The 22,275-nt window shown below is 43.5% G+C and overlaps 1 protein-coding gene across 5 annotated transcripts in view; it reads left to right on the top strand.

Annotated features, from left to right (window-relative positions):
• SYN3 (synapsin III) overlaps positions 1 to 22,275 on the top strand; it is a 245,881-nt gene that overhangs the window by 44,235 nt on the left and 179,371 nt on the right. For all 5 annotated transcript variants that reach the window (XM_074826492.1, XM_074826491.1, XM_074826493.1 and 2 more), the window contains one exon: positions 13,418 to 13,920. In XM_074826492.1, the coding sequence (XP_074682593.1) occupies positions 13,604 to 13,920 (317 nt within the window). In that variant the 5' untranslated portion in view covers positions 13,418 to 13,603. The remainder of the gene's footprint in view (positions 1 to 13,417; positions 13,921 to 22,275) is intronic.

Raw genomic sequence — 22,275 nt, 5'->3', positions numbered from 1 at the left:
CCCAGAGGTGATGGACTGGATGTTCCTGTCCCTGTGTCGCTGTATGCACCTTCACAGGCAGTTGCCAGGGACTGTGGATGCAACCTGTGGGCAGGGAAACACACTTAGCACTCAGCTGTTTTCTGAAGTGGGCTTGACAAAACCAAATGTGACAAGTTAAGAAGCATTTATTCTTTTTTTAGCCCTGAATTTTTCGATTTTGCTGCTTAAAGATAAGACTCGGTGCCTGTATTTCCCTTTTGGTTGCTAAAGCATTAATGCGCTTTGGCAAGAGGGGTTGGATGAAATGCTGCACTCTCTCCAGCAGCTGAAGGCTGCCGTATTTAGCTTGATGCATCAATCTAAAATAGGCCTGTGTGTAGTTAATCTTGTGGGAAGGCTTTCTTACTTCAGCAGTCTTGTGAAGTTTCTTTTAACAAGAGAGAGAGGAGTAGGCGAGGTAGGGGGGGTGCTGTTTTATAATAACACTGAAAGAGGCTGACAGGAATTAACATGAAGGTTACCTTGGTTTACTCTGGGCAACCTTAGTAATTCAGCAGAGCCTTTCAGTCAGGGCTTCCCCCTCTGTTTCTCACAGGGGAAGTATCATGTATGAGAGTTTCTTGAGGCCATTCAACGTGCCAGCTCCTTAGAAATATGAGGTGTAGGAGAGGACAGTGCCTGTCAAGAGCTAGAGCGACAATCCCTATTAATGTGCAGTCAGGTTTTTCCCAGGAATATCCTCTGATGTCTCTGATTCTTGGTCACAGGCCTCTGACTTTACATGTCATGCCTCTGTCTTGAAAGAAGAGCCGTACAAAGCTGTACAGCTCTTTTGCTGAACCCCACAGCTAGGCTGCATAACTACTGTCCCCTCCCTAGGAAGGACCCACAGAGAGAGCAGGATAGTGCCTTTAGTTACCTGGGACAGTCGCAGATCTTCTGAAGTCACTAGCTGCCATCTCCTGAAAGAGTCATGCCAGCCATGCAAGATCATATGCCTTCTGCTGCAGTCAGAAAGAGAGAGGGATCAGATCTAAAGTCCAAATGTTTTTTTTATTTCAGTAAGAATCTCATTGAAGTTGATGAGAATTTTGCTTGAGCTGGAAGGGAAGGAATTGACTCTCTGCTTTCTGAGATAATTGTCAGTTAAATAAGTAGTATTGCAAGTTTTTCTCTACGCTCTGTTCTGCTAACTGAACACAATATTGGAGTTTGGTAAATGTTCCAGTAAAAGTAATCAGAGGAAGATATAAGACATAAGCTTCTGCATTGCTGTGGCATTTCATCTTACAGAAAGAAAATTTTTGTGGCCAGCTTTGGTTGCCTGGAATAAATAATAACAGGAAAATGCTGTTAACTCATGATATCCAAACTTCATAATGCTCTTTCAACCGCACTGTTAGAATTAGTCAGCCAGCAACTTTTCAGCGCAGCATCTCTCCACTGAAAGACCACAGCTCATTGGCTGTGAGACAGGCTCTGGAAATGCCATCTTTGAAAATTTGTTTGGAAAAAAAAAAGCCTATGAATGAATGAGATATGTTATACAACAATTACATGTTACAAGAAACTTTGGAACATTTGTTGTGCTGTTTTGGAGCATTTTGGAGCATTTGAAATGGCAAAATTTCTTTGAAATGAGCAAGTCTGGTTTTCAACCTACTCTTATAAAAATTTTCAACTGGACCATTCTTCACCTGGCTCTATATTTCTCTCTGCAATGTAATTCCTCACATACAGCTGCAGCTGAAAAGATCTTAGTGCTGCTTCTGTTCAGAAGAGCCTACACCTTCAGTCCTGTCTCTGTCAGTCTGCCTTTCTCTCCATCTGGTCATTAGATGGTTGTGATCTGCTGAGGACCCTGAGGTAGTTCTGAGGTAGTTGTCCTCTGGCCTGAAAACAGAGAAGACACTAACAGGGTTTAGTTCTTAGTGAGGCACCTACAACTGCAATTTTCTCCAGAGCCTCCCACACCTTGGACTAATAGAAGAAATAAATAGTTACCTTCACACAATGCTGTAAGACCAATATATTTTCCCAGAGCAGAGTAGGTAGTGAAGAATGAGTAGACTCTTTAGTTGTCTAACCTCCAAGTGCATGTTTAGTGGTAGAACATCAAGGGCCATGGGTGTAAGAAATACTCTGATTTTTTTAAGAGACCATAGAACATGCCTGTTTCGTGGTCAGGGTTAGCAGCAGAGGGAAGAGGTGAAATAATCATCAGCAGTAAATCTTTGTGAGCCTCCAAAGAGCACTTCTGAAACCCAAAATATAGCCAGAGTGTCCATTTTAATTAACAGCAGATTCTGCACTTCCTCCTGGCAAAACTCACTTTGCTTTGCTAACACAGAGCCGTTGTTATACTTACTAGGTGGGAATACTCAATTACTAACTGGGTTTTCCACGACAGTTTCTCTAACGAGAAGGTTCATGCTGCTGCTTCATTAGTATTAAGGAGCAGGTGCTGTGATGGCACGGAGATGCCAGCAAAGACCGACAGTTTGATTGAAGTCTGCAGCCTCTCAGCTGCTTGCTAGCAAAGAAAGCTTGGTGGGCTGTGGCTGTCAGCAACCCCAGAGGATGGACTCTGCCGTGAACCTCAGTGATGAACAGGCAGAGGCAGGGCAGGGCCAAGGCTGACAAACCAGCTGCCATCTGATCGCTTAGCAATGTTTCTTGTTCAACCTTCTGGGTAGCACAAACTGAAAATTCAGCTCAGGTAAGGATTGCTGCTAGGTGCTGACTAGCCCTGCAGGTGATGCGCTGGCAGCAGCTGCTGCTCCAGATCTAGCTGTCCAGAAGACAACTGCTGCTTTACAGTGTGAACATCTTCAGCTCTTCTGGGGGGCTTAAGCAAGTGTCTTTGTGTTGTGGTATCATATGGTCACGCAGTCCCTGCTGAAGTTGGGGGATCATCACAGCTGGATGAAATGCTGATTACTTGGCTCAGGCTTTCAGGGAGTTGCTGCTTTGCTCTTGCTGCAGTGGCAATGGTTTAGATACAAGGCTGGTTTGGACAACACCAATGAGTATTTACAAACTAGCCTTGGAGTTGGTTTTTCATTCAGAAAGGGTAAACTCATGGCAGGAGTCGTTGGGAGAAACTACACAAGCTGCACTACATGGGAGGCCAAGCTCAATGATCCTAGTCTTCAAATCTATTTGATTTTTTACAAATGCTCTGCAGTGCTTTAGTAGTAATTGAAGAGATCCAAAGCAATTATCTTCTTTCAGGAATGAGATACTAATGATGGGGAGCTGAAGCAAGAAGACAGCAATTGATTAAGCTGATAATAGTGAAGGACTTTTTTGTATTTGTTATCATGCAGCACATATTATTATTAGTACTCACAATAAAACATTCTCTTGCCCTGGTTTTACATGTGGATTTCCATATGAAGAGATTTAACCAGGTTTCTTCCTGCAGCTCTTATGAAAATACATGTGGATGTGCAAGGTCTATCACTAACATGTGAAGGTTAGCTTCTATGAAGTTTAGTGATGATACCAGATTTTCATAACCCCATAGCTCACTGGGTCATGTCTGGATACTGTGTTTGCATTGGAGTAGATAGGGAAGGGGACAAAGATGCTTGTGTCTAACCTGGCTTATTTATAAAAGATCACCCCTGCAGTACTTTCTTACACAATTAATTTTCTAGAGGGTATCCACAATGGCTTTTGCAGTGATGAGCTCTGAAACTGGACTCCAGTGAACTTAGCAGCTCTAATTTGAGCTGAAAATTCTGTGTATTCTTCCATGTTAAAAAGTAATACAGTTTTCAGGTAGATTTAATTTTAAACAGCTGCCATACTTACTTTGTATATTATAGAACAACTCTGCAATCTGTATTTATATCACCACACATCTCAGTCTCTATCAAACATGACCCAGTTTATACTTTTCATGCTTTATTTAACAGAAATATCATTATACAATCAGGCACACTAAGGCACAAAGCAGTTAAATGACTTGCTCAAAGTAAAAAGTCCATAAGAAAAAACCCCCAGAGAAAGGAACTGCTCTTTCTATCTACAGAAACCATGAGATTGGTTTGCTTTTGTGTGCAATCTTGAAATACAGAATAATGTTTTGTGTGTTTTAATGCACTGACTGCCATACTACAACATGCAGGAAGATCAGCTCTGTACTTTAGCTCAAGCCTATGGAAAACACTGAATATGCAAGTAGAAGCACAGGCAGAATTTGGCTGGTTGCCTTAACAGGGGGCGGCCAGGCTCCATGAGTGTGTAGCTTTGTGCAAAGCTGCAGGGAATAAACATAATTCCTCAGCCGGCCGTAGTTAACATCCTGCCATCCATGCCAGCCTCTGAAATCTTGAAGCTAAGAAGTTGTGCCCCAGGGTTTCTTCTGGGTTTTTTTAACCAATTCTGTGACTGCATAGGGATGACAAAGCCATGCAGTTATTACAAAGTGGCCAGTTACAACACACAAGCTTTTGTACCCACTGGACTTTATAAACCTGGGGGCTCAGGCACTGAGCTGGGGTGTTTGTTCCAGCTCTGGGGGAGGGGATTGTCACCCTTGCTGGGGTGACAATTGTGTGGGTACATGATGCAAGCAAAAGGGATGCATTATACAAACCCACACGGCTTTTCATGTGTCCCTATGTGATCAATAGTAATCACGCAAAAAAAGTGAAGAAAAATGTCTCCTGGAAATACTCATCACAATTTGGGTTGGTCATCATGGAGCCTGAGATACACATAGCCAGCTGAACCCCTACAGTGCTCCAGATGCAGGCCTACCAATCCCCATTTTCTCTGCCTCTTTGGGGGGAATAGTCTACTACTACATGACATGGAAGAATCAATCTATCTTATAGTTGTGTCAGAAATCTTCCCCAGAGTGCAGTAAAACATTGTCTTTCTCTTCCATCATCAAAATAAATCAGTAAATGTGTTCAAATTCGCAGTTTATTCTTCTCTTTATACTAAGCGCTGCTACACGAGATGGGCACATATGGTTAGAAAGCAAATGAGCACCTTGCCACACAAAGGCAAATTACAGGCTTTATTTCTCCAGGTATCTGCTGTTCATCTCAAGTATTATAAGGCATTCCTCACCATATGGAAAAAATCTCAGAAACTGGGATATGGTGGTGCCTGGACTGGTGCAGGGGGGATAAAAGGGATGGATGCAAACGGCAGCAAAAATTAGATGGAATATGCTAGCACTACAGATGATTTAGAAGACTTCAGCTGTTTGAAGAAAAGCTTTATAACACCCAGAAGCATAGAACATTTGGGAAAGAAGTTGAATTTTTGTGGCATTTTAAAATGAGTTAGAAGCATTGATGGAAGAATTGCAGGGTTGTGTTTGAAGATATGTTATCTGGAAATATGCAATCCATTTTTTCCTTATTAAGTATACGAAAAGTAATACATTTTGTGCTCCAAACAAAAAAATATCATTATCTGTTAATTAATAATTATCTATTTGGTGTATATTATGACCTCTTAGTGAATTGTTTATTCCCTTTCATGACCCATAGCACTTTTTTTCCCCCCACATATCTAGTTAACACTATAGTAACAAAATATTCTGTTTACCTGCATTTTGAATAACCAGTCTGTTGTGGCAGAATTGAAATACAGTAGAAAGAAAGTTGGTATAGGAATGAGGAAGAGTATGTGATCATAATTGAGACAGGAACCCCATTAGCACTGGACAGACTGCTAGAGTTTCCTCTGAGAACCTGTGAGTTATCATTCCCTCAGGCATCTTTTATCCAGATGAGCCCTAATGCGTATGGGTAGGCCCTACATATTAAGTACATCCAGCTTCTTGATTTTATTCAGATCAGCACTCTTCAAAGCAATGCATCTCTCAGCTGAAGGAAATCCCTCTTCTATTAATGGTGTGTCTGGTACCACTTTCACTCTTATCACCATGAAATCATGACTTGTACAGTTACTGCAGGAAACTTGCAGCATTCCTCACAAACACAATAGGAACTGAGTCAGATCCAAGACTGGGAAGGAAAAAGACAGGGGCTTCAGAGCCCTACTTGCTTCCTTCTTACAATTTCATCTGCTTAATATGCAGAGCATTTATCTCTACAAATTCCGTGGTTTGTACTGCTGTCTCCTACTTTTCTTTAATATAATCATGAGGAGCCGCTTTGGCATGTGTGTAAGTATTAGCCTTAATGAAAGCATTAGTGTCGGTATTGCTCAGGGTGGGAATGACCACAATACCCTAGGGAAATAAGAAATGGAGACAGTATGCCAACTCAGCTGACTTTCAGATGGAGCTGCCTCTATAGTATTCAAGGATTAACACAGAATTTCTTTGCCCCATACTGCCTGCTCCAGTTGAGCTGGGTCTGGCTTTGCTAAGCAAGTACTGATATTGAACAGAGACAGGCCACAAAAGGCCTCCCTAAGCTCACTGAGGAGGGGATATTACCACTGACACAACACTATGGCTGTTAGGTGCCAACAGAATTTCCACAGTGAGAATAAAATGAGGAAATAATGTATTGTTTCCAAGAAGTAGCACATCATAATTTGTCTTGGGGGTATTAAAGCGATAAAGTATTATCAGAATATTCAGATTTACTGTTCACTAGAAAATTTTTCACTATTGTTCATGGCTTTAGTCATCTTCGATTGCAATCTACTTGAAAGCCTGATGATCTTACAATGACATTTTGTCATTTTAGTCTTTTTCTTTCCTTCTTCTTTTCCTTGTCTGCCATTATGAAATAACAGGCAAAAGAGGAAACAGACTAACTCATTTTCTGTACTGGGTGTAGCTCTTGTGAAATAGTCCCATTTGCACTCAGTTTGATATGTGCACATCCGTTATCTTCAGGACCAGATAAGGCAAACCCTCTATGGTGAAACTGCTATACAGAAAGCACTGACAGCTTTGCAAACAGAAAAAATAAATAAGATTTGTGAAACCTAGAATTTTTGAGTTAAATAGCACCCAAGAAAGTAGAGGATTTTTTAAGGTCTACAACGATGCAGCAATAAGACAGGGGAATTGTTGCACCTTTATATGTATCAGTGGATTAATGAAGAATGTTGAACATTGTAAAATGTTTCGTTTCTGACAAAGAGACCTCCTGGCATCTCTGAGGATCTCTCTAAATAGAGAAATTGGATGCACAAGACACTGACTTGTGAAAATCCTTAAAGAGCACATTTCCAAAGGAAATCGCTGCTGCTGTGAAAGGTAATAAAGAATTTGGTAAGCATGTGAAATTCTGACAAGCAACTGTCTAGCACACAACAGGGAACTCAGGCTCTGGGTAACATCATTGTCCTGATGGTGTGCTGTCTTCTCTCCCCTGCCCTGCCACCCCCTCCAGCTGCGGGGTCCTGACTTCTTGGCAACCACCTCAAAGACACAGCACAGCTCTGCTGGTGGCAGTCATAGCAGATCCAAAATTTCCAGAAGTGTCTCTGGCACCTACATGCACAAAGTCCTCTGATTTTAGGTGGAATTTGTGCTGTAGTTTTACATGCTTTGGAAAATTTCCACCAGTGTCTATGTTAGAGCTGTATTGCGTTGCTGATTCTTGGGAAATCTCTCTGCAAACTGAATACCAGCATGGAAACTCTCTGCTTTTCTGTGTTCTTCAGGACAGCATACAGTCTTTTCAACCCTTACACTTTTTGTATATGCTTCACATATAAAAAATGTGGGGGCTTTGGTAGGGTATCCTTTTCCTTTTCTTTTTCTAACCCCTGTTGTTTTAATTTCTTGATTTATGGAATTTCAGCTTATATTGAATAATACCAAGAAATGTTTGAACACGTGAGCATCTCGAGTTCAAAACTGTGGTGAGGTAAAAACCCAACAAAAGTTCTGATTTATTTCAGAATTAATTGTTTTATTCTGCTTTCAATTCTATGTCAAGCTTGGGAATGTTGAAGCCATTCAGGGTGAAACACTGAAAGCTTGGCAAGAATAAAAAATCTTTTGCTTTCATCTTTTCGAAAATATGTGTGGAAAGCCATCTAGCTGGATTTGGAGCTTCCTAACATGGCTGTCCCTCCACAGAAATCCACTCCCACAGTGTGTCAATATGCCTGAAGGCAGAAAGGGACACATGGGAATATCTTAAAGTGCTGATGTATGCTAATGGCTATCCACAAAATGGATGTGACTGTTATTAGTACCAGGTGAGGAGCATTCCCTCATCTTTCCATCCACCATGGGGCAGAAATAAGTGTGCAGCTCCCTTATGGTGAGGTGGGAGAATAATCTCTACTATTGACATCCATGTTGGCTTTCCATCTTGCCAGCCCCGGCATTGCTCCACTGAGGCTGTCAAGAGCAGTGTCCTGGTTTAGCTAGGATAGGGTTAAGTTTCCCCAGCAGTGGGGGGGAAGCTCTAGCCAGGTTATTCATATACCATGCTGATGTCACCTCCTGGCACCCAAGCGCGGGAGAATCGGTGCGTGTGTTTTGAGATCGCTCTGCTCTCACTTGCTGTATTGGTATATATCTTGCTCTGTTCATTGTTATTACTGTTATTGTTATTGTTGTTGTTTGTTTTGTTGCTGTTGCACTGTTGTATTAAACTTCTCCTTATCTCAGCCCGGGGCTTTGCATTTCACTCCCTTTGTGGGGGAGGGGCAGCGGCCTCGTGGTCTCAGACCCTGGCAGGGACTAAACCACCACAAGCATGAATCAGATGCAGGCTGGTGTGGTCATGTCAGTTCATTACCTGACAGCATAGATAACAAGCTCGGGGGAAATCTAAGCACAGTGAACAGATACCGGGCAATTGAGTTTGGTTCCCTCTGGATGCTACCACACATTAAAAAGTAATCCAGCAAGAGGTTTAAGTGAACATTTTGTTATTGTTTTCTAACACACGTTAAGAGGTTTTCTGAGATAACTTGCATCTCTGTAGAGTATATCCTTGAGAAAAAGCAGGTGTGTGCCTGGCTGTTGTCAACGTGCTGAGGGAGCAGATTGCTTACTCTCCCTTGTCCTTCCAAAAAAATCAGACAGGAAGTTTAACCGTGCATTAATGAGGGGGTGACAGTGCCAGCCTCTTTGCTGTTGTCTTCAAGGCCAGCTCTAATTGACCTTGCTCTTGCTTCATTTAGTTGCTCACATTGTTTCCTTTTGATTCCCTGACTGTATTCTCATTGTTGGGATTTTTGCATGTTCCCATGTTGTCTTTTGGTTAAACCAATTCCTGCTTACTTCCTCCCTTTCTTGTGGCTTGTGCCGCCTTCTCGTCCTTCTCTCCCCCTCTCTCCTGCCTGCTGTCTTTCTTCAGGACTCATTCATTTTCCTGTGCTTTGTTTATCATTTCCCCATCCTGAAATGTAGCCCCGATTCCTGACCTGCAGCTCTACAGCCCAGATGCCCAGCTAGCTTTCGGAAGCAGCTGTTTCACACAGCAGCAGATTGTTCCTGTGTGGTGGGGGAGGCAGCTGCTGTATTGCAGCTTGACAAACTCAACAGGAGCTGCTGCCTCACCTGGAAGCAGCCTCTGGGCTGTATTTCAGCTGTGCAAGGGGCATCAGGCCTTCCTATGGACAGGTTCATGCCCAGCACAGCATTAAGTAGGTGACTTGTCTCCATGTGAGCCATAGCAAGACATTGGTGTGCACAGAGGCAAGGTACAACTTGATGGTGTAGAGCCAGCAACTCTCCTACCTGTGGCTCTGGAGTGAGAAAATGCCACTTAGCAAGTTTGTCTTGTTTCTGAAAGAGGTGTTGGCTCCTGGCTTTGTTGAAGTTACAGCCCTGCTTGCCTGCTAGGGTAGGATCTCTAGGTACATTGGGTGGATGCCATGCTGCATGAGAGCTGCATGCCATGAGAGCTGCACAGAGCTAGATTTGGCCTGATTTGCTGAGCCCTCAGTATGTCCACAGGGAGTTTCAAGCAGTAAGAAAATGAGGTCCTAACCTACTCAGCCTGTGCCTGTATGCTGTTGCTGAAAGTTAAATAACAGCAAGTGTGCATGATGCAGAAGCAGACCTTTCCAATAATCAAAGGAATCTGCTGGCAGTTTACACTGTTCCCATTGCAGAGAAGATCTCCTCTGTGGCAGCACTCTTGGCTATCAATAAATCGATACAGTGAAGCCACCAATAACACCATTTTTTAAACAAGAGAATGTATATTTTAATTACATTACCCAGCTCATTAGAAAAATTTATGTAATGAGAGAAGGACAGTCTGTGCCATCACTTTGACAGACCCAAAATCAAAGTTGCTGGTGGGTTTTCCATTCTCCATCCCAGAGCAGAGCCAGGCATTACTCCCTGCTGCATCAGTATCATCCTGTTTGAATTTAGCCTCCACGTGCTTTGCTGGAGGGAGATTTCCCCATGACATCAGTTGCCTGGGTTTTCTCTCCTTCCCTCCCAAGCAAACGGCATGCAGCCCAGTCTTCAAAGCAAGTGGAGGCAGTGCCAGTCAGCAGAGGGAAAGGCCAGCCTCTGTGCAGTGTCCCATACTCTCTGGACAAGAGAGTTTTGCCAGCTCCCAGTGTCTCCTCAGCAACATCTTCCACTACTGAACCCCTGGTGGAAAAAATGATGTGCCACTGTAAATATTACTGTTTAAAAGTGTCCAGAAGGCGAGTGGACGTGACCTTGCAGTAAGTATGATAAACTGTTTATTGTAAACAGTATCGTGAAGGGCACAATTTGGGAAGCCCTGTTGCAGAGGAAACCTGCATACCTTCCAGGGCGCATCATGGGGTACTCTGGCCCTTCTCAGTCCTGACACACCCTTTGCCATGTGCCTTCCATGTCCTTCTTCCACAGGGCAGGGCAGAGCAGAGACATTTGCCCGTTGCTTGCTGATGCTTTGCAAAGAGCCCACGTTCTTCTTGAGAGTGAAAAGCTCACAGAGGGGGAAGCAGCCATGCAAGCTCCTCCCATGCAGGCAGTGGGGGAGGAACACTTTCAAGAGCGTGCAGATCCTGCTGGACCCTGTCCCAAGGATGCTGGCTTGTGAAAAGAGCCTTGCCCAGCCCCTACAGCTGCGGCCAGGTTCCCTCCCGTGGCTGAGAGCTGCCACAGCAGGAACCGGCAGCTCTGCGATGCTGTGCAAAGTGTGCAAGGGGCAAGCATCTCGTGCTATCATCTCCCCTGAGACTGGTATCGAAATTATGTCCCACCTCTTGCCAGTTAACGCCAAGGTCCTCCAAGAGAGCACGGCTAATTGCTCTATGCAGTAATGGGGTAGTCATTTGGAGCCCTTCTGACAGTAGATCTCCATGATGCTCCTCTTAACCAGGACTGGTCCTACTCTTGAGTGGACTGTCATTAAAGTGAGGGGATTTTTCTTATTTGTCTTATGCAAAGTAGAAAACACAGGTTCCTGAGCAGAGAACAGTACATTGCATTTTTACCCAACCTGTAGTATACAAATCCCCCAAAGTCTTTGTAGGCTCTATATTCTGGTCATCCCAAACAGGTAACAGTGAATGGCTGCCACTCAGTTACTATGGTAGGACATGAGTAGGCCAAGTTCTGTGTAGATATACATATGAGGTGAACAGCTGGCTCATAATTCATGGATAATATGTTACCTGCTTCTTGGAACAACTGCTGCATAAACAGACAGTGCTACTGAAGCACTCACTGGTGCATGCATTTGCTGATGTGAAGTCACCTGGCACGCCAGGCGTGGGTGGGAAGTCACCACAATGCCTCGAGATACGTTATCAACTGTAAATGTGGCAGGAAGTCATTAAAGATTTCCTGAGCTCTTTCCTGGGAAAAGACTACCTCCGTGCTTCAGCAAAGTCAGAGGACTTGTACTGCCAGGGCTGAGAAATCGAAAGAAAAATTGGTCTAATAAGCCGATGTCGGCAGCTTCATCAGGGAGCTCTCTGCTCCAGACAGATCCTGTGCCCATGGGGTCAGGGTGGTGACAGATGACGAGATCTGGAGGACGTGCCAAGGGGCTTTTTGTAGCTCACTTACTCCAGCCTCATCTGAGCCCCCCTAAGGCTCTTACAGACATAGGCAGGTCTGAATCATCTGTCTCTAAAGCTTTGTAAATCCCAATAGGTGAAAATAAATGACAGCTTAAGAAAGCTGTTTAGTTGCTCCATGAGCTCTCAGCCACACCTTCAGGAGATTGATTCACAGATGCTGAGCTTTCGTGGACCAGCTGGGAAAATGCCATTTCCTGACATCAGGAGACAATCAGAGACTGGGATAAGAGTGGGGGCAGTGAGGGAGACCAAACCAGGCAGGTCAAGGCAAGGAGCTCCAGTATTTGTAGAGGGCTCATCCAAAAAGACTTGAAGGGGGGTTGGGGCATGATTTAACAATGATACCAGGAATTCATGTGACTCATCTCATTTGATGTAAGGGATAACTCTCACTTTTGTTACTGCAAATATGTCTGTCTTGAAAAACATTTATGTTTTATCAGCAATATGTTTCTTTTCTTTCCCCCTTAAATCTCACCAGTCAGTCTCTGATAAAGATTCAAAGGCTGTCTCAGCAGATAAAAGGTCTTGGGGAATTACTGTGGAAATCTCATATCTGGGCTGTGCCTACAGGTGAATTTTTTTTTTTTTAAGGTAACTACTAACTTTGTGAGATTAATTAACTTCTGAAAAATTTAGTGTTCTGGGTAAAAACAAAGTCATTATACTACAGTCAAGGGAGAAGAGCCAGATAGTAATATTTCACAGTGTACATTTTCTCACTGGAAAGAGGGACCTTTCTTCTTAAAAAAAACCCAAAACAAAAAGCCCAACAACAGGGGAACAAAATTAAGATTAGACAGCTAAACTTCTAGTTTTGAGTACTTGCAAAAATTCTACAAGTGAATTTGTAAAATCAGGTAGTCTGCTATGTCTAGAAACCACCAGCATGCACCTGGCTCAAAGTCTAATTTTTAGTGCCGAGAGCAGCAGGGACAGAAATGAGTAATTTGAAGCTGCCACTGAACTTGATTAAGATGTGTATGGGGATTTTTCCACTATTTATTTTCTACAAGCTATTTCAATTTAGAATGCTTGTTCCTTAAATTCAGAGCCTTGCTTACAAGCCTGCCAAAGATGATAAAACTTTTTATCCTGTTGGATCATTTGCTGGTTATTCTGTAACAAGCATGTGTTATTTCTAACACACAAAATACCAGAAATAAGCTGTCTCTCTTTTGAAAATAATATTTATGGTCAGAATAATTTTTCTTTCTCCACAATGAACAGTTACAGAATTGTCAGCCCCTAAGCTAGTGCAAGCTGGTCTGCCACAACTGGGACATGTTTTGGGATGAGATCAAGCCATGAAATACGCTTTGTCCTATCTGACTGTACCAGTGTAGCATACTGCAACAAAACAAGTAGTTCTTTTTCCTCTCATTGATTAACCTACCAATTTAAAAGGCTAAAAGAGTTTTTCTTATCTCAGACTCAAAGTATGTATCTCACATATATGTGTTTGATTTTCTTCCCACAGGAAAGAAGGAAAATATAGCTGAAAAACTAAGGCATATTTCTCCAGCAAGGATTTCAAGACGGAAAGCCTGTCTGCCTGGAGTGCAAGGAGATACCCTACACACACACACAGAAACATTCCCCAGGACTGGTGACACTGTTTTCAGCCTCACTCTTGCTGAGAAAGTTTCCACCCAACACTGCAACAATGAATTTCCTCCGGAGGCGTCTCTCAGACAGTAGTTTCGTGGCAAATTTGCCCAATGGCTACATGATGGACTTGCAGTGCCCCAACAATTCCATGAGCTCCCCAGTTTCTCCTGCCACAGAGAGAAAGCATCCACAACCACCACAGCCCTCACACTCTTCCTCCACTGGCACCAGCATCTTCAGCTCCATCTCCAGTGCCATGAAGCAAACCACACAAGCAGCTGCAGGACTAATCGATCACTCAGTCAGCCCCACACCACCTGTGGCCCAGAAACCCAAGATCCTCCTGGTCATCGATGATGCACACACGGACTGGTAAGTCATCATGGTCCTCCCTCCTGAATTCAGTGCCACAAAGTTTGGGGGATGAGAGAGATCTGTGAAGCATGGGACATCTGCAGGAGGATACACAGATACTTTCAGATCTACGTCACCAGCTCTGGCCCCAGATTGGTGTCTGTCCAGTGACTTGCATAAATGACAGAGTAGGCTTTTCTTGAAAAAAATGTTCATTCGGTACTCATTCACAAACTTCTTCATAGCCTCAGTATATGAGCATACATAGGGCATTCTTGGCTCAGCAGGGTTCACTGAACTGTTACATCTAGCAATGGTACTAAGAGATCACAGCTGAAGGTATGTTAGTGATGTGGTTCAGGTCAGTTTAGCCTACTGTTTGTGCTGGCTCCAGAAGTGTAAAGGGGCTTCTCTCTCTAGCTTTCTGTCTCTTGAGCTTTTCCTTGTGTGCAAATTTGTACATAAATTAATAAAAGATAACCCAAGCCTACTACTACCAATACTAATGACTGGAGTTCATTCACTGGTCAAGGGCCCTTTACTTGCTAAGTGTAGTGGCTATTGGCAAAAGACTCTCAGGCTCAGCTAAGCCTCAAATTTGTCTACTTCATGCAGGTCTCTGTTTACAAACAAAGTTTGGAAGTTTGTTTCCTGTGATATTGGGCAGAAGAGGACACTTTCCAAAGAGTAGGACAACTGAAGTCTTCTGAAATGTTAGAGAAATTACTTCCTGTTTGCAGTGTGCTCCCTTTCAAAGTTGGCTAGTTTAGAAAGCTTTAGGCAAGATGGCCAAGAGACCTCTTTTGGGGAAAATCCTGAGCATGAGGAGATGCTTATTGTTTTGTCTGCCAGCTTGTCCCAACACAGAAAAAAGTAAAGGGTAGCACAGGCAAGGGGGCCGTACTGAAGATTTCAAAATGAAGGATGTTAGATTACCAGGTCTTGGCCAAGGGAGATTATTTTATTGTTCTTTTCATCCCACACCACTCTTCAGTAAAGTGGTCACCTTTGGTCTTCTCTGCTTTCCCAGGAGAGTGGGGACAAGGTGGGACCTGCCTCCTTGGGTGTATCTTCACAAAGCAAGAGCTTGGTTTTAGCTAAAAAGGGGCAATGACTGAGGTCAACTAGGTCAGGCTTCTTCAGCCAACTTGAAGTGAGAGAGGGAAAACAGTGGGATTTTTCTCCAGGGAAAATCAACTTTTTAACTGAGTGAAAAAGTCGCTGATAAGGTGGTCATCATATTAAATGTTTCACCAGCCTAGTGTCTTTTATCACAGCAGCAGCCTCCTAACGCCAGATAGTTCAGTCGGCAGCAGAAGTCTGGCTCAACCATGATCTATCCTTCCTGGGTGCACCTGCAAGTCTCCCAACAGGCTGATGCTCAACAACCTCCATCTCTGCTTAGCATTTTTTGCAGTTCCTTGAAGATGCTGCCAGATGGCAGTCCCTTAACATAGCATTCTCCATCTGGGGATGGGAGTGCCTCTAATGCACAGCTCTAGCATCTGGGGTTTAGCCAACACTGCTTAATCCAAACACTGTAATCAGAGAGGAAAGGTCAGTCTAGTTTTGCCTTGAGATGAATGGTGCTGAGGGTAGTCTGGGCAGGGGAAAGGACAAGGAGGGGTTGGACTCTGTTGCAGTGTTTTCATGTTTTAAAATACACACTGCATTCAGATCCCTGCCTTTATATCTCCCAGCTGCTGTTCTGTCATGCAGACTTTGTGGTCTGTTAGCTGAGCTGGCCCAAGGAGCAGCAGCTGGGAGATATAAAGAGGAGGTATGGCTACCAATGCTGTCTTCACTCCTCCACTCATATGTAAGCACTCCACGCATCCTGCTGTCTAGGCTATCCCTCTGCTGTCTGTAACTCAGCAGTTTCTACACATGATGAGGAATCCCTTTCATTCCTCCCAGTTCTCTGCCTCTATCCACAGGCTTGCAGATAACAAATAACACTGCTTGCAAAGGTTCGCTGACTTCACTCTGCCTACAGTTGAGAGGGCACTGAACAAAATTAGTGTATACATTCATGACTGTATCCTGACATACATATGGCATAAAAACAAAGGAAACAACATTACTAACCCTTGTCTGCCACAGATTTCCATGGCTCTTTGTAGCACAGACCGACAGAAACACATGCCAAGAAACTTCCCCAGCCTGAAGGTAGTATGTGATCTTTTCTGAGAGAGCATACCAGTGCTACCACTCCAGTAGGCCAGGAGTACTACTTGGCAGTTGATTTTCATGTCTTCAGGAAATTCAGTGAGCCCTTGAGAGCAGCACTGGAGAGCACTGGCTCTGTGGATGTTTATTCTCAGTGAGGTACCTCTGAGCAATGCCAGTCATCTTCTTGGTCGCAGCCAGGGTGTTATGTGAGCTCAAGTTGACCAGTCCGAGGCAGCAGCATTTGCCTTGTGAGAACACAGCTGAAGAAGCTGGTTATCCAGGGATTCTGGCTGCCCACTCTGTATCATGTACGGAAACAGTCTCAGACTTTGGACGAGTAACAACAACCTATTGTTACTTATGTGATGGTGATTTTGGGTTTGGAAGAAGCATCATGTTTGCAATGCATTTCACCTCTGCCTAGTTCTTGCTATTTGTGAAAGCTTTGTGTTTGGTTTTCAAGAATCCTCCTCCTTTTGAAATAGTTAACTCTACTAGAAAAGATCCCCAAAAAATAACTACTGAAGCACTACCTTTACTTTAAGGGTGGGGCGCTTCCACAATGCCTCCTCCCCCACAGCAAGTTACATAGAGTTTATAACAAGGACTAGCTTGTTCACAGACAGGAAGGGTGAGAGACAGTGGAATCTGCCATATGATTTCTCTTCTCTAAATGAAAACACTTTCTCATAATTGGAGACTGTAGCAATATTGCCAAGCCAGACATTAATTTATTATCACTGTTTGTATTACAGCAGAGGCAAAGAGCTGCAATTGTGGATTAGGACGAGGTGTTGCACAAGTGCATGATGAAATGCTCTAACAACCCAAACAGGCAAGTGCATGTTTAATGCACTTTAAAGTGACAAATTGCAATCCTTTCTAATTTTAAGGAGCTACTATGTCTCTGATGATACAGTATAGCACTCAACTTCTCTCAGAAGTCTGGAGGAAGCAAAGAGCAACCATGGGAGTCCATGGCTTGTGTTCCTCCATAAAGTTCTTGCCACTCCTGACATGCAATATGCTCTTGTTTATTCCAAAGACAAAGTACTATAAAAATACTGTGAACCCCACAGAGTATGATCAGCTGCTTTCTGCATTAGCAGCAGTAAAAGAAAGGTACATTCTATTAAAAGCAAGAGAACTTACCCAGCTTTCTGTTAAAGTGGCAGCATTTTGGCAAATTTCCCATCCTTCTCCAAGACCCTATTCTAGCGCATTTCAAGGAAGGTACACACAGCGCATCTGCCACGTGCAGGATGTGCACAAGAGGAAAACGCTATCTGTAACTCTCCCTTGTGCTTTGACAGGCAGCCCTCAGAGACACCCACAGCAGTGAATGTACCCGTACATCAGCATGCTAGAGAGAAACTGCTTCTTTTCAGTCATTAATGGTACATATCTCAACTGGGTAGCCTCCACCTGGAGAATGAGGCATCTTCTTGTGGGCTGGGCAAGCCATATCTGTGCCTCAGGAGACGTCCAAAAATTCATCCACAACTCACCTACAGCAGCTGCCAGAAAAAGGGAGCTCAGACATGAATACACACACACATGCAAAAATGCAGCAAAAGTGAGTGGGACCATGAGGAAGGGGGATGGCAGGAGTCCATGTAATGGCAGATGGGCCAGCTCCAGCAGCTCGACCTCAGCCAGGAGGAAAACGTCCTACCTCTGGCAATTCCCTTGCCCACCACACTGTTAAGTAAAATCATGCTCTTGATGGATTGAATTTCTCAGCAGATCAAACAGGGTTTAGTACTGTAAATTGTTAATGCCCATCCTCTTGTGAAAGTTCTCAGCTTTCTAGCTTAATGCTTCATGTTTAAACAGCTAATTTGGGACGTGATCAAGCACAGCTAAGGCTCCTGTTAACAGCGTATGCTAAAAACATTGCTTTCTGGAACAGACAGCATAACAAAATTCTTCTTTTTGCGTTTGTTAGATATCTTGGTTGCATTTGTGAAATACATCATGTCACTTTTAAAAGCCATTGGTGTGTTTTGCCCAAATTTCAGGCTGTTTTGCATGTTAACAGTGTTACATGCTGTCTTACACAAAATACATGTGCCTTATGTGCAGCAGTTCTACATGTGAGGATTGTGCCATATTTCACAGAAAAAAAAGCCACAGAGGATATTTTTAGGAGACACCAAGTTGCATTGTTGTTTTCCCATTTACTTTACAGCCAAATCTACCTGAACATACTGTCTCTAAAAGTTTAAAGATGAAGGAAGAGAAAAACTGATTAATACTGAATGAAATCCCCTTAATAAATCTGAAATGGTTCTTTGTATAACAATAATGTCATGATTCAGGTCTAATTATGGACTGACCTGATAGGATTGCTGTTTCATACTGTTCAGAGGAAAATATCAATCCTTTCTTATTAAAATAAAACTATTTTTATTTCTGATAGTACATGACAATATTGAGCCTTAAATATGTCATGTGCCCCAAAATATAATTGATTAAATAATAACAGTCTAATGCTGAATTTTAGTAACATGGGACTTCCTAAATCCTAATTTTTTTGCAAGGAATCCCTTTTCAAAAATATTCAATGAGTGTCATGAGTCATTTCATGCCCTCAGTAGGCTGAATATTATATACTAAGACCTACTATTCAGAGGAATATTTCTGTACCTAACACAATTAAATATAATGGGAAGTTCTGGACTAGCTTTTGGATTTGGACTTCATTATCATTTATCTTTAATCAGAATTTATTCTTCAAGTTTGACCTCAGGAATTTGCAGGTTAAATTGCAAAGTTTTGTCTATATTTCCTGATAAGAAACCCAAAAATCATCTAACATGGTGGTAACTGACAATAAAAGATTATGAATTAGCTTTTATGATGCAGAGGTGACCTTTTAAGGTTTCACAAGCTCTGTGCAACTATGCAGCTATAATTCGAAAAAACTTACAAGTCAAATTTATGTTTTCACAAGTCTGGCTAAAAACCTTACATTTTCATCATTTAGCCATGTCTACCGAGGACAGAATATTTCTATTCCTATAATTCATGCCAAGCGTGTCTTGAGGGCAAAATGGAATTTTAGGGAAAGAGGAGGCAAGTTTGTGTTAAATGTGTGTGTGTATGCACAAGCTTGGAAGTAACATGAAGAGTTTCTGTATTCTTTAACATACAGACATGGGGTGAAAAGGAGGTAAGACTGTCAAAGATATTCCATAAATTGCATTTATCACATTGCTTTCCAATCTGTTTTAGGTATATCACCATCATGTCTGCCTGTATTTTCGTCTTGCATATGTAAAGCAACTTGGGATCTAGTCCTCCTAAATGAAAGGTAATACAGAAATGCAAAGGATTAGTATCATTACAAAAATAGACACAAGGAATATGGAAAACGTTCCCCACCAGATTATAAATATGCTAATGCAAGTTGAATCTGGGACCTTAATTGCTTTACCAGAGTTCTTATAAATGCGTAGAATTTAACCTCAGAATGTCCTGCCTAGTCCCATATATATTTAAAAAAAAAATAATTAAAATCCCTCACATGTATTTCTCAAGGTTTGTGAGCCAGATTTCTTCTGCTTGAAAGCCAGCAGCCCTGACTCAGTGTTGGTTTGAATTAGCCCATTTCCCCTGCTCCTCAAGTTCAGGGAGGGCACAAGTGGGCTGGAATAAAATATTGCACAATCCTCAACAAAATGATACCCCTTGCAAACAGCTCCAGGCCATACTATTTAGATTTAGCAATGTGGAAATGTTCTAGAAATGTACTATTTTGATAATACACAAAATAAAATTGCTGCCTCATCTTGTACTTAAAGCAGCCCCTCACCTCCACCACCCCCCCTCCCAGCTCTCTGTGGCCAGGAGCAATTTGACCACGATGAAGCCTAGGTGGGGGACCAGACCTACAGCAAAGTGTCCTTCCTTCCTATCCTGACAGCTTGGAGAAGCACAAAAAGCCATGCCCAAAACCAATAGCACTGCACTAACTAGTGCTTCTTCTCTTGTGGGGGTATGGCTTCGATTACCCCCGTTTCATGAGCACAGGAAGATGCTGAGAGGCTGGTATTGTCTGGGACTCTGTAGTTCCTGGAACACAAATAGCTATCTGAATGGTTGTCTGCCATCGTTAAGCCAGCCCAGGTCTCCCCTGAAAACAGGCCTTCAGTTCCCTGAGAGAAAGGGAGGATTCACAAAAGGTTTAAAAAACTGTTCTCCCTTCCTGCCCTAAGACTTCCCTTTCTGTGTGCATTTGCCAAGAAAATCCTTCTAGCCCTGTAGGATGGGACCTCGGACCTCATCAAGGACCTCACCACAAAGATTTCCCTTATCCAAAAAAACCCCAACAACCATACCACGATCACATCTCAATACAAACCTCTTCAGGAGAGGTGTTTCTTTCCTTGATGTGATCCCATAACTAATAATGCCTTGGGGGTTGTTTTACAGTAACCAGAGTGGGCTGGGTCTTGTGGTTCTTCCCAGAAGGCAACAAAGGCAGTCTGTTCCCAGGGCCTGACCTCAGACACCAGACACCAGGGGTCCTACCTGCAGTGCAGCTGAGTTGGCTGTCGGTTCAGTGGCTCCAGCAAGCCAGGTCGTGACAGCACCCGGAGCAAGATAATCTTGCCCTGGGGAGGCATAGGGCTGAGCACAGCAATACTGCACCCCAGGGCTGGAGCTGAAATTTTTGTGGAGCTTCTGACAAAGTATCAGTGTATTCAGGGGTACCTTTTGACCCAACCCAAAATTTAGATTTAGCTCTTTGTCCCTCCCTGTCTGTTTGTACAGTGCAGGTACCCTTTCCTTCTTTCTGCAGGTGTCTCTAGTCCATTTAACCTGTAGTTCAGACCATGTTTTCTGAGGTATTGAAGCACACATCCATCATGCTGTCCTGGTTCAGCTAGGATAGGGTTAAATTTCCCCAGCAGTGGGGTGGAAGCTCTAGCCGGGTTATTCAATACCATGCTGACGTCACATCTGGGGCGCCGAAGCACGGGAGAATCGGTGAACGTGTGTGTTGTGCGATCGCTCTCCTCACTGCTGTATTGGTACATTTTTTGTTCTGTTTATTGTTATTACTATTACTGCTATTGTTACTGTTCTTGTTGTTGTTCGGTTTGTTGCTGTTGCACTGTTGTATTAAACCTCTCCTTATCTCAGCCCCAGGGCTTGTATTTCACTCTGACCCGTCCGGTCAGAGGGTGGGGGAGGGGCAGTGACAACGTGGTCTCAGACCCCAGCAGGGCCTAAACCACCACACATGCTTATTCACCATCTTTAGCATCTTGACATCCCCCACCCCTGGCCCAGGGTACTCTTACAGAATAAATATTAACTGTCAACCAGTCCATCCCACAGCTGAACAGTGCATAAAGGTGTCTGGGCCAAAGCAGATGTGGACAAAACCTCCATCCAATTGGTTGCAGACCTCGGCATTTGTGGAGTGATTTTTCTCTTCCCTATGCCCTGGGCAGTCAAGACTTGACCATCTCAAAAGTCCTTACTATTTGCAGCTGGCAATTGCTAAACTGGGGAGAAGTGGTGAGGGGGTTGAGGGGTGGCCCCTGAAAGGTAAACCCCTGAAGAAAAAAGGGCACAAATGCATCTCTCCTCCCCTCTCCCCTCCCCACTGCCTTTATAGCGTGTAGGGGCTAGGGGGGTCAGGGCATTCCAGCAGCTACTGGTGAGTATCCTGGAAACTGTCTCCTTTTTCCCAGTCCCTTTTATGAAGGAGACAATGCGGACATACAGTGACTGCCTTGTGCATCACTTGGGCCCCCAGGCCCTTTGACATGGGGATTTTGTACAGTGGCTTACCCCCTCCGCTCCCTCCCCAGGGTCCCCCAAACCCAATCCAGGCGGCTTCAGCTTCTCCCCTTCCAGCCTGATCTAGAAAGAAATTACATGCCTTATTTTCCCAAGGGCCTTGAGACAAATATGTGTAATGTGATTCCAGGGAAACAATTCAGATAATTCCAGAATTTACCCATGAATCCCTTTTGATTTATTTACCCAGGTCTCTTCTTCACCATTTCTCTCCCTTTCTTCCATCCACTCCCTTGCCCATCTCTCCCCAAGAGTCCCGCACATTTCTCCTCTCCTCAGCATGTTTTGTTTTAGCCCTTCTACAGTGAGGGAAAGGCTGCTTCCCACTCCAGATGAGAAGTGGTCTCCATCCAAAGTGTGGCTTGACTTTCTTTGCTTGTTGTG

The sequence above is a fragment of the Strix aluco genome, chromosome 5 (assembly GCF_031877795.1).
Source record: "Strix aluco isolate bStrAlu1 chromosome 5, bStrAlu1.hap1, whole genome shotgun sequence".
Classification (NCBI taxonomy): Eukaryota; Metazoa; Chordata; class Aves; order Strigiformes; family Strigidae; genus Strix; species Strix aluco.
The sequence above is the reverse complement of the archived record's forward strand: the minus strand, read 5'-3'. Positions and strand labels throughout refer to the sequence as shown.